This window comes from Leuciscus leuciscus (assembly GCF_965113295.1).
Source record: "Leuciscus leuciscus genome assembly, chromosome: 1".
NCBI lineage: Eukaryota > Metazoa > Chordata > Actinopteri > Cypriniformes > Leuciscidae > Leuciscus > Leuciscus leuciscus.
In genome coordinates, this window is record NC_138725.1 from 65603003 (window position 1) to 65615841 (window position 12839).

Below are 12839 nucleotides of genomic sequence, written 5' to 3' on the forward strand. Positions count from 1 at the left end.
TTTAATGTTGCTTGTTTCTATATGGTGTTTAAAAAATATATGCTTTAAGACAAACCATGTGCAAATTCTTCAGTCAACACCATTGCTGAGTATTTTCTCCCAAAGACAGTCGTCTCAAAAACGCGCTTTGAAACCGCCCCTAATTTCTACTCAACAAACTCATATCCAACCCTGTCAACGTGTAGGGCGGGGCTTTTACTATTTTAAGGATGCTGGGCTGCGTTTCCCGAAACCTTCTTAACGCTACGTCGTTCTTAAGTTACACCTTAAGCTGTACCTTATCATTAATACGTGTTTCCCGAAACGTTCTTATTTAAGTATACCTTCTGTAAGTCATACTTTCGGAAGGTTGGTCTGGACCACTCTTAGCTTTACCTTATCACTGTTGCAGGTTTATATGAATATAATTCTGAAGTTTTAATACACCCAGACAGTGTTCAGTTAGGCTAATTCAAGTGTTTTCATGCAAAGAATAAATTTGTCATTACACTGGTTGTTGTTAGAATTTTAATTATATTATTATATATAATACAATTTTATAAATTTATTTTAATTAAAGAGCACTTTTAAAGGCCAGTGAAAGCATAGGCTAGTTAAGTCCTATTCGGACGCTAATATTGTTTATCATGGGCTCGTACGGTATTTTTTTAAACATTTACAGGGTCGGTTATTTTAGTGCCGTCCGAATCCATAATGTCAGAGTTTTTTCTTACCCAACCCACGTAAAAATCCCTGGCCAAATTAGTACCTACTGTTTTTTGACAAACAGGTCGTACGGTAATTTAACTGCCGTCTGAATCCACATCTCTGCGTTTTCAAGAAGAGATTCAAAATCCACTGTTTAAATCCTTTTTGATCACTGCCGAGCACCGTACGTGACGTACACTTTTATTACTGAAATGCTTGAAAGTATTTACAAGAACAATATTTCATCGCAGCTCCACCTCAGCGAACAAAAATGGGAAAGAGAAGAAAGCATGTAAAAAAATGTAATGGTTATTATGGCAGCAATATATGATACAATTTTAAAATATGTAGGACTCCCATGAGTCCTAGTAAATGCAATTTCAACTATTTCTAAAGTGCTTTTTTGAACACCGCTTTCTCACATAAACAGCCCCTGCACGAGAGAATAATTGATTCTCGAGCCATCGATATCAGCAGATTCAGCACCATCGCCACGGACAGCACCCGGTAACGTCGCACATAACAAGGTATATCTTAAGCGGCTTCCTGAGGTATAGTTCGGGGAACACACCTAGAAATGGTATACCTTCAGTTAAGTTATACCTTAAGAGTCTTCGTAGCACGCTAAGAGACAACGTTATCGGGAAACTCAGCCCTGATTTTTAGAAGGCTAATTTGACTCTTGAGATGGAGAATGTGAAAATGGTTTGTGTAAAATTAGCAACATATTCAATTGCCATTATGTGTCCGACGTTGTAGAGAGTGATACATAAAACTCATTACCTTTCTGATACATTGACTTGTACACAGGCCTGTATAATTCACTCTTTCACTTCTTCTGAATCAATTTCTGGTTCAAACATAAATGTCTGAATTAAACTAGTAATTCAACTTGCCATTGTGCAGCGTTTACTACAGTAAAGTTGAGCGAGTGGATCTCTGAGCTGGTGTGAGTGGAGGCGGGGCTAATTAGCATTTTCATAAAACCAGGTATAGCCTACTAAATGACACAAGGGTGTGGAGTAACATTGATTTAAATATGCAATTTTTATGATCAAAGATGAGCTGTAAGGGAGACAATCATTGACTGCAGGGGGACTTTAAGTAAATCACGTTTTACTTTAAAAATAATGATTAAGATGTGTATTCAAGGTTGAAAGAAAATGTGTTATTTTTACATGACGGTTAAGGTCCGTTCACACCAAGAACAATAACTATAACTATATTTGCCTCCACACCAACGGACGATATCATTCTGTTAATTATAAGTGTGTGCTGCAGTTTTGTTGTCTGTCGCTTTAAAAGGATGGATTCCGATTGGCTGTCAGTGTTTTTTTGGTTCATCAGCTGGAAAATATCGTTCTGAAAGTGAATCCAACTATATGGTTTCTCTGTGCCGTTATCGCTATTATTGTGGCGTGGACTTATTTTAGTATGGAAGCATATGGGGTAGCAATTTTTAATTTAAAATGTACACTGAACAAAATTATAAACGCAACACTTTTGTTTTTGCCCCCTTTTTTCATGAGCTGAACTCAAAGATCTAAGACTTTTTCTATGTACACAAAAGGCCCATTTCTCTCACATATTGTTCACAAATCTGTCTAAATCTGTGTTAGTGAGCACTTCTCCTTTGCCGAGATAATCCATCCCCCTCACAGGTGTGTTATATCAAGATGCTGACAGCATGATTATTGCACAGGTGTGCCTTAGGCTGGCCACAATAAAAGGCCACTCTAAAATGTGCAGTTTTACTGTATTGGGGGTCCGGGGGGCCCCGAAAGAAAAAAAGGGTTGTGTATTGTGGCCTGTGAAATGTTGGTCCACTCCTCTTCAATGGCTGTGCGAAGTTGCTGGATATGGGCAGGACCTGGAACACGTTGTAGACGCCTGTTGTATACGCCGATCCAGAGCATTCTAAACATGCTCAATGGGTGACATGTCCGGTGAGTATGCTGGCCATGCAAGAACTTCTAAAACTTAAAAAGAAATGAAACCACAAATATATATATATATATATATATATATATATATATATATATATATATATATATTATTTATTTTTTTAATTGCTTCACCTCAATGAACCAGAATACAAACCTAGGTTTAATTTATAAACAAAGCATAAAAATATCAAACACTCATAATCAGATTGCAACGTACACAGGGCAGAATCACGCTAAAAAAACACTCGGTAGATTAGATGTTAAAAAACAGCGGCATCCACAGGCGTCTAAAACAGTCAGTGAAACAGCAACACAAAACGGGCTTAGGAAACAGCAGCTAGCGCTCAGGCCGCACCTAAAATACAAAAAGGTGATACGAGCACAAATAAACGTTCATAAATTGTCCAGGTTATAAAAACCCACAATGAACGTCTTACCTCCCATATGAAATCTTACTCTACAGTAGGCTTTTTGTTAATTGTGCTCGCCACCTCACACACACTCACACAAGTCCCTAATAACAAATACATCATTAAACGATGAATCGCGTCTATAGGAGAGCAATAAACCCGGCGACTCACCAGGGAAAAGCGTCAGGAAATAAAACGCCAATAGACCTTTACGGCCCACAGAACATGAACATACTTAGAGGGAGAATGACACGACCACACTTAAACCTAACGCGCCTCAGTAATTGCGCCACACAGGTGTGCTCAATGTCAAGACGCAGCGCTGCGCCAGTGGGCGTTTCTTCCCATTTGAGAGGTGCCCATTAGGATGAAAAAATGTATTCTAATGAACCAACAGCCAGAGAAAATATTAAAAACACTCTACCTGTCACACATGCATGCTGTTGTCTGCAATTGTTACACTTAAAATATTATATACACTGTTAGACTTTTCTGTAATTTCTACAGTTATTTACTTTAAATCCCCCAGTATTATACTGCTATTTCTCTTTACAGTAAATAACTGTGATTCCAATTGCATCATGGGAATTTTCTGTGACGTCTAACACCACATACAGAGACTTACTGTATTTTTTAAATTTGCTGTATACTACTGTATTTGACGTAACTGCCTCTCTGGCTGGCACCATTCCACCGTGCTTTTTATTTCCTAATTTTTGCCTTACACCACGTGTCTACAACGCTATAATAGCCAGAGGCTGTCTATATTGGACACATTGAAGCGACCGGACCTTTAAATGCAAACCTGTTTATCCCTTGTAAGAACTAGTGCGAGCGCTTGGACTCGTATCGGACTACGTCTGAAATATAACGGCCGCGGCGCATCACTACACTGTCTGGGATTTGTCGTGTCGCGTCAGACAGACATCCAGTGTAGGTAATGGGGTCTGTCTTTTGTTGGATCGCGACGTTCGTGTCTGGCCCGGGGAAGAGACGGAATTCACTTCACCGAGAGAGAGATCAGCAAGCAAGGTAAAAAAAAACAAAAAAAAAACATTCTGTGTATGTTGACAGGATTGTGCCCAGTTTAACGTATGTTATCACGTTAACGTTAGCCTAACGTTACTCGTCGTCAACATGGCGGTAACGAACTTTACCATGGTAAACTGAGCTAACGTTTCATTTTACACACTTTGTTAGATTATTGAATTGTCGAGTTAAAATATGCCAACGAGCAACGCGTTTACATTAACAATAAATGTGAATAAACTAATGTGAAATTCTGTTTATATCTTAATGTTGGCCTACTGATGAGAACCTTTATAGTTTTAGCATTAGTTTGCAAACTATACCATATTATAGTTTTTTTTTTTAATGGAATTTAATATTTACTTCCATTTTTGTGTTTAAAGGCAACTGCAACAAAGCGCCAATTCGCGCCAGTGACTTAGCAAGATTCCAGAGGTAGGCCAGCCCATTTGTGATATATTTTGAGATAAGTTTGCTGAAATGATTAGCATACACTATGTGAAAATTGCTTTTGAGCCACTGGTGCAGACTAGGTAGCTAACAATATCTTATAAAATCTCTATAAAATTGGCTAACTTTATATCAAATAAGTGACCTTTGCATTATGTCTAACTTTATTACACAGCAAATGAACCAATCAGAAGATGGACCATTGTCTTTGTTCAGTCTCACCAGATTAAATGTATCCAGGTAAGCACTGCAGTAAAACTCTCACTAAGACCAAATCTAGCATTCTAAACAACTTAAGTTTATATTTTTGCATTATTTTTATATTTTATTAGCCAGCGACTCTACCATTGCAGTTCCACCTGACTAGGAAGGTCCTAATATCAGCGCACAGGTGGGTTAACTACTGTAGGAAGGAGAACGATCATCACACAGTGATTTCTTGCATGTATCTTACTGTGTATTTGTCTCAAACAGGTACTCCTTCACTGCAGACAAGCTGAAATGGGCTAAAATCATCTATTTCAGTCGTTCAACTTCTTTCTATGCATCTCAGCATTTTTGGACAGAATTTAGGATTTGTAAGTATTAAAATTTAATCTGGCATAATTTAATTTAGTTCTTTTGTATGCTATTTATTGACAAAAGCTGTTTACAAATATATATTCTTAAGTTTTTGTGAAAATAATAATAAAAATTAACAAAAAAGGAGGTTAAAAATAATGTGACACTAATATTCTCTCTCTCTCTCTCTCTCTCTCTCTCTCTCTCTCTCTCTCTCTCTCTCTCTCTCTCATATAGTTTTGGAACCGGGATCTCCTCTGAAGGACTGAGTACATTTGTGTTTGTGGGCACGCATGCAGACCAGGGAACACTCTGATGTTGTCAATCAAGTTCTGAACAGGAACCAATCTTTGGAGAAGTTCATTTATTCACAAAGGTGGACAAAAACATTGTGTTGGCTTTTTAAAGATTATTTTGATGATGACTTTTACTCCTATGCTGTAGAAAAGATGGAGTAGACAGTCAGACATTGATAATAATAATAAATGTTTCTTGAGCATCAAAGAGACTTCTTTCAAAAACATTACGCCACTTAAATACTTCTTTTGGCCACCAGTGTACATGAATCCAACACATTTTTGGAAATAAGTGAAATTATTTTTAAGGTGGGGTTATGTGTCTTGTATTGTGAAAAGAACTGTGTTTTGTCCTGTTTTGGACATTTCCTTTTTGAATGCTTAATGTATTTATATTCTGCAGTTTTATGAATGTAATGGTTGATATTTCCTTATAATACTTGTATAAGCTAAACAACCAATGACTCTACATTCATTTAGTCAAATGCTAATGTTTTGTTTATGATTTTATGTATGTTTTCAAAAATGTTTGCAGTGAAGGACAGCACATAATGTGTTAATTTAACACGTTTACACATCTTTGTGCTAACCTCTCTGACATATTTACTTTGTTAAAATCATTAACACAATGAATGAGTTAAAATTAACACAAAAAATGTTGTCTCTAAACTTACCCATTAATGTGTAAAAATTTCACACATCATTTCCAGCATTGGCATGTTTATTTTGTGATATATATGAAATGTTTTAAATAAAAAAATGGTATTTTGTGATAACTTTGTCTAATTGGTTTGTATGAAAGTAGTACTTATGTAGGATAAAAATAAAATTAATCATATATCAAAATTATCAAATCTAATTTATATTTAGTACAAATAAAAATAATTACAGTAGTGTACTGATTAGCTTAGTTTTTACAGTAATGCACTGTACTGATTAGCTTCGTTTTTACAGTAATGCACTGTATTACACAAAACTGAAATACGGTTTGGTACTGTAACTCTTAATTACAGTAACTTACTGGCAACAGTGTTGCCAGTAAGTTACTGTAAAAAACCCTTGAAAAGTCTAACAGTGTAATTCAGGAATGTGAAACGATGAACACTGGGAACTTGATTGCTTGTCTGATCTATGTGATTGTATCCTGGGGGATTTATCATCTTTAGTGGTATTTGATTCAACTTCATATTTGCCATTTAAAGTTACTCCTCTTCAAACCACCCACATGCTCAGTCAGAGAAGGTCACTGAAGAATCATGAAATATTCTCGTTGCTCCCAACTTATTTCATGTAGAAACATTTCATCAATGTAGTTGAGACATTATCGTATCAAAAGGCTGTTGTTACGGTCCCTAAATGTTTAGGATTCAAGGGACACATAGATGGACAACGACTAGCGTGATCCAAATAAAGTATTTATTACAACACAAACAAGACTAATCGTCCGCTGTCCATGGTGCTGATCGAGCGCCTTCTGCATTTACAAATCATTATGCAAATATACGCGGATGCGCTAAAACGTCTATATGCTTCTTTGTCTTACTATTGATGCAGATTGTCATTTCTTTGCAGGCATATTAATCACTGCATTCATGAATATTCAAAGTCTAACGGGATTCAGTTTCTTTCTGCGTCGTGTTGTGTAACTTCTATTATGCAAAGCGCGATTGTATTGTCAGGGATTCACACATATGAATGTGTGGGCGCATTTTCTTACTAATGTGAGAGAATTTACCCCAGAACAGCGATGATGACTCAAGCCACTGCAGACGATGAGAAGCAAGGCTTCACCGCCCACAACTTTCTTCCCGTTGTTCATCCAAAAAAATAGTGTGAGGTTTGTTCTAGAAATAGACGCGTAGAGGCTGCTGCAAAAGTGAGGTGAGGTGGGGTACACGTTATAAATATGTACAGTATTATGACTCATAAGTGGTGTTACGTTCTCTCGTTTGTCATACCCGATTTGCTGAAAAGAAACTTTTAAGCGGATGCATTGTTTGCAATGACTCTGAACAAACTCATGCACAATGAGGGAAAAATCGACGCATTATTTCTTAAGGACAAATTTATTGTTGTCTGTTATACATGACAAAGTGGAAACATATTTGAGGTAATGGAGGTTTATTCATTTTCAAGAAAAAAAAAGCAACAACAGCGCAATGAAACAATATTTCATTGTTGTCTTAAGTAGCCTAGCCTAAGAAACGTGCAAACAAATGTGAGGTATAATACACTCAATATAAAGAAAACATGCATACTTCTCCCTTACATTTTCCAGTTGGAAATACATGCATCAGTATCTGCGTTTTGAAACTGGTCCAAACTTGTCATGAACTGCACTGGAACAATGGTAAAATATGGTTTTATTCATATAAGTCATTCATATAAGTCAAAATATTATTTAACAGCACTGAATCAACGAAAATACATTAACTCATGCGGCAAAACCCATTTTATTTCTTAAATTGCCTAGAAATGGTTATAAGGTAATTTGTTGCCACACTTTACTGCGTGGTTGTATATTCACTCTTAAAAAGTTTATAAGAGCATTTTTTTTGCAGCAATGCCATAGAATAACCACTTTTGGTTCCCCAGAACAGTTCTTAAAATAACATAGAACCACAGATTCCAATAAAGAACCTTAAAGTTTAGCTGGTTTGTTGCTGGTCTTCCAGTTGGTCTACCAGTTTACACCAGCTAATGACCAGTTTAGACCAATAATACCATCTAAAGCCTGCTTTTCCTGCAGGGTTTTAAAGACATTGCACAAATACTTTGAAATCTGTCCTCTGGTCCAGCCAGGGACTTATAGAATTTAATAATTCTTACGTAGCTGAATAATTATTATTCATAGGTTTGAAACAGAGTCCCTATAGCGTTACTCTTTTACTGTATTTGGCACCTCTCAATGGGTGTACTTCTTTTAGGGGTGCTCGGCCCCATCACGCGCCGCAGATCGCTACTGAAACTCGGTCTGCGCGCGAGCGGTTGCACCGCCCCACACGGCTCATTCACGGCTCTTTTGTTTCTCTTTCTGCTGCTCAGCGCTTGATACGTGTGAATGGATATGTCTCGATGGAGAGAGGGTCTGGTTTCTGTGGGGAGTCCTCCCAGCACCGCCATGGCTTCGAACATCTCCTCCAGGTTGGTGCGGTCTTTAGCAGACACCTCAAAAGAGACCCTGTCCTCTCCGAGAAACCGGGAGATATCTGAGTGTCGCACAGCTCTCGAAGAGTTTAAGTCAGTTTTATTGCCACAGATTATGATTGGTATCTGTCTGTTTTCTTTGGACTTGGTCAGCTTGGATTTGGCCGTGACAATCTCCTCGCGTAACGAGCAGACCTCAGTGAAAGACTCTCGGTCAGTCACGCTGAACACCAGCAGGAATATGTCACCTGTTGAGGATATAACAAGAAATAAGAACTCAGTAAATCATAGATATTGTTAATCGAATAAAAAACGGTACATAGGCTATATATACTGACCGGTCAGAATAGTCAGTCTTCGTTTGGCAGCGAAGTCTCTCTCTTTGGACGCGTCCAAGATATCTAGCTGGTATCTCTCTCCTCGGATGTGGAACAGTTTGCTGTGAAAGTCTTCAGTCGTGGGCTCATAATGTTCCTCGAATCCATCATCGCCGAGGAAACGGCGTATAACCGCCGTTTTTCCCACTCGGGGCGCGCCGAGCACGACTAAGCGCCTGTAATGACTGGGTTTCACGCTGACCAGATCTTCGTTTTTACTCTCATATCTCATATGCTTTGTTTTATGGAGCTGAGAAGCGGAGAAGGGGTCCAGAGATCTCCGTGGTTTGCGTTCAGAGGACGAGGGACTCTTTCCAGCGCTGGAGGAGCGCACCACCCCTGGATGTCTCCAGTGCGTTGCGCACTGCAAATGCTTTTCAACTGTTGCGGTGCCTTCGGAATGATAGCTGCAACAGGAGAGCGTCGCGGTGCCATCAACTGAAAGAAGAGCTTTATCAGTTGTGTTCACCTCCATGCTCCTTGCTGGTATCATCCAGAACGACTGGTTCTGTGCTCTCGGTGCAGTGAGTTGTACAGTACGCGCTTCCCGCAGTGCTTTTTATATGCTGAGGGTGGATGGGTGGTGTCGTGTGGTGCGTCATTCAACGCTTATAGATTTGGTTTCTTCTGGTGAATCTGAACAATGCTGCTGCCTATTTAAGGTATTGACCACCGCAGTGTTACTTGGATCTCAGCCATTCTTATGCAGAGCTACAGATTTTCAGTACTACTTAAAACAAGAAGACTGAAGAAGTCAAACGTTTTCCAGCTTAGGTTGGATTGAAAAATGCCCGAAAAGCTTAAGGATTGCCATAAATACGCATTTGTAAAAAGTTAGCAACATGATTGTTAGATATTGTCTTTATAATAAAAAAAATAACCATTACAAATTTTGGGTAGATTTTTTTGTATGTTTTTGAAAGACGTTTCTTATGCCCACGACTGCATTTATTGGATCAAAAAGAAAGTAAAAACTAAAACAAAATGTGAATATATGAAATAAAAATATATATAAATTATATATAGAGTCTTCTGCTCACTAAGATTGCATTTATTTGATCGAAAATACAGTAAAAACAGTAACATCTGAAACAATTACAATTTAAAATAACTGTTTTCTATTTTAATATATTTTAAAATGTAATTTATTCCTGTGATCAAAGCTGAATTTTCAGCATCATTACTCCAGTCTTCAGTGTCACATGATCCTTCAGAAATTAATCTATGATGATGATTTGATGCTCAAGTACATTTATTATTATTATTGTTATTATTATTATCAATGCTGAGAAGCAGATGTGCTGCTTTACATTTTTGTTTAACTGAAAACATGTTTTTCAGGACTATCTGATGAATAGAAAGTTCAGCATTTATGAATTTAAATCTTTTGTAACATTATAAACAGTGTTGGGGTAACCCATTGCAAGTAACATGTAATCAGATTACTTTTTTCAAGTAACTAGTAAAGTAGCATGTTACTTTTAAATTTACAACAAAATATCTGAGTTACTTCTTCAAATAAGTAAATGCAAGATATATAATTATTATTTTTTTGTTATTAAAAAACAAACAAGCCCGCCCAGCCCAGCCCAGGTGAGGAAAAAGTAATGCAAAAGTAATGTAACATTACTTTCAATAAAAAGTAACTAACGCAAGTAGTTTGACTGGTAGTTTATATTTAATTGAAAAAATGGCTAGTTAGTTCCTCTCTGCCAATGAAAGAAGTATCGATAGTTCCATAGAAACCAAGCTTTGCATGTCAGAGAGAAACACAGCTCACAGACTCTGGTCTGGAATGTCATGAACAGATAAGGAGACAGTTAAAAGTCCCAGTACTGTTATATGCTAAATATCATCACTCTTATAACACTGCTCAACCAATAAAACACACAGACCTGAACCAAATGTTGTATAACGATGTCTTTGGCTTCGGTTTGATGTGATGTATAGCTGCGTGAGTAGCATGGGGGTGGACACATTTTAGTTTATTTCCCTCAGTCGTCTGGATAATTGTGGGGTTGCTAATGACTGACTTTCCGGGAAAAAAGCTACGAATTGGATAATTATTGAACACAAGCTTTATTTTTCAATTACCGGATGATTTCAGATGAAAAGCTTGTGTTATTTGTGTGTGGGCGCACGGAAACATTTGGTCAAAGAGGTGCAGGTTTATCCGCATCTGTTTTTTTGTGTGTCTATGAGGCGGGTCCCTCGGGAATTGCATCTATATGAATGATTCCACATTCCATTAATCCCTGTCTGCGTAATGATGTTGATGGCTCTCTTTTAATAAAAATAGAATAACAGCTGGCATTAATAGTGCGATGAAACTAATCGAAGCATCACGACAATGATAACAATAATCTATATAGATATGATCACGACCACGGTTCTCTCTTGCAGCTGAAACTCGAGCAAACTTCTGAAGAGTACTTATAATGGAAATAATATACTTTGAAGGAATATACTTCAGTGTGAACTGGATGTAAAATTTTCGGACTTAATTGCATGCTATTTACAGTTAAATGAAGATTCATATTAAAGGCAATTTAACCCGCTTTTTGACCCACTTAAGTAATTTCTGTATGTAATTTCATAATTGCTTCATTACTGTCTTTGAAATATGTGGTTAAAGTGCACTGCTGAATGTGCGGACAAACATTTGGTAAAAAATTAAATATAGGCTACTTTAATGTCATTTCTACTGAAACTCGTATATTTTTTTAAATATATAATTTATATCATTTTAAATATATTAACTTTAAATTGAATATCAAATAACACACATACAGTTATTATTATAATAAAGTACTTTACACATGCTTTAGTTTGTTAGCCACATCAAATAAGTACATAAAAATAAGTGCACTTTAAAGGAAATCTTTTAGGTTGACATCAAAAGTGCCCTTTTTAAAAGCGTACTTAAGTGTGTTAAGAAACATAGTCATGAAAGTGGCCTTTCATTTCATCAATACTAATTTATCTGCAAATGCAGCAAAAACAAAACAAAAAAAACACACTTTTAAGATTTGAAGTACACTAAAAGTGCACTTCTTTTGCACAAGCATAGTCAGTTATCTTCACAAAAATAGAGCAATAAAGCAAAACATGGTCCAAAAATATGAATATCATAATTTTCAAGGAATATCAAGAACATTCTGGCTATTTGAGAGCATGTCTGCACATCTGTACGAATTGGGCAAGGCATTATTAACAGAGGACAAATCCTCACCTTATTCAGCGTGAACACCTACATCTCAGCTCAACTTCCATCAAGGCCACACTGAACGGACTGAATTGGTGAATGTGCTTTGCCTTTCTTTTACAATGCTTACCTTGGAGTGCTTGAGACTAAATGTTCTCTGCTGAGAATGAAATATACATCACCATGGCAACTGTGCACTTTATAACACTGGTTTCCAGAGTCTATTTAACTCTAAAAAGCTGAGTCTATCTCTTTTGTGAGCCATCACAATATCACTCCTATACGGCCTTTTATTGAAATTGTATGTTCTATGCTTTACATTGCTGTGAGACGTTCTTAGAACTTACAAAAGCTGAAGGCACGTATGTCACGAATGTTTTTTGTTTTGTTGAATTCACCTATATAAAGGAAAGCAGTAAATGTGTTCACAGAACGTAACATGTAAAGTTGCTATAGCCTAAAGTTTAAATTAAGTCTTAAAATAACTTAACTTGTGTCAGTTCGAGAACGTGAAAAAAGAGAACAAGACAGAGCTCGTAAAACAAGATTCAACATCAGTTTGGTTTTTCAGAGATGGTGAGAACTGAGGGATTTGAAATGTTTTTATTACTCAACAGGTGAGTTATTTTATTGAACAGATAAATTGCCATATGTAGCTCTATGATATAGTTCATTGTAAAGCATTATCTAGTGTGAATTATCGTTTCATTATGGTTGTAGCGCTGTGCTGG

The 12839-nt window shown here is 36.9% G+C and overlaps 1 protein-coding gene and 1 long non-coding RNA gene across 2 annotated transcripts; one reads left to right on the forward strand and one right to left on the reverse strand.

The window, feature by feature from the left end:
* The first annotated feature begins 4391 nt into the window (after positions 1–4391).
* LOC309499538 lies at positions 4392–5100 on the forward strand. Its single transcript, XR_014206284.1, has 4 exons — positions 4392–4507; positions 4698–4762; positions 4855–4913; positions 4997–5100. It is a non-coding gene; the product is annotated as an uncharacterized lncRNA (long non-coding RNA).
* A 2347-nt stretch (positions 5101–7447) lies between these two features.
* Positions 7448–9447, reverse strand: rasd2a (RASD family member 2a). Its single transcript, XM_082161967.1, has 2 exons — positions 8865–9447; positions 7448–8774 (listed from the first exon to the last, which is right to left on the reverse strand). Exons 1-2 carry the CDS (start codon positions 9394–9396, stop codon positions 8266–8268), a joined length of 1041 nt encoding a protein of 346 aa, XP_082018093.1. The 5' UTR covers positions 9397–9447; the 3' UTR covers positions 7448–8265.
* Between the last annotated feature and the right edge of the window lie 3392 nt (positions 9448–12839).

Bases quoted from the DNA above. Each gene is read 5' to 3' on its own strand.
- rasd2a (XM_082161967.1), bottom strand. From the start codon at position 9,396: ATGATACCAGCAAGGAGCATGGAGGTGAACACAACTGATAAAGCTCTT. The intron at 8,775-8,864 runs GTCAGTATATAT...TATCCTCAACAG, and splicing joins AAGACTGACTATTCTGACCG to GTGACATATTCCTGCTGGTG.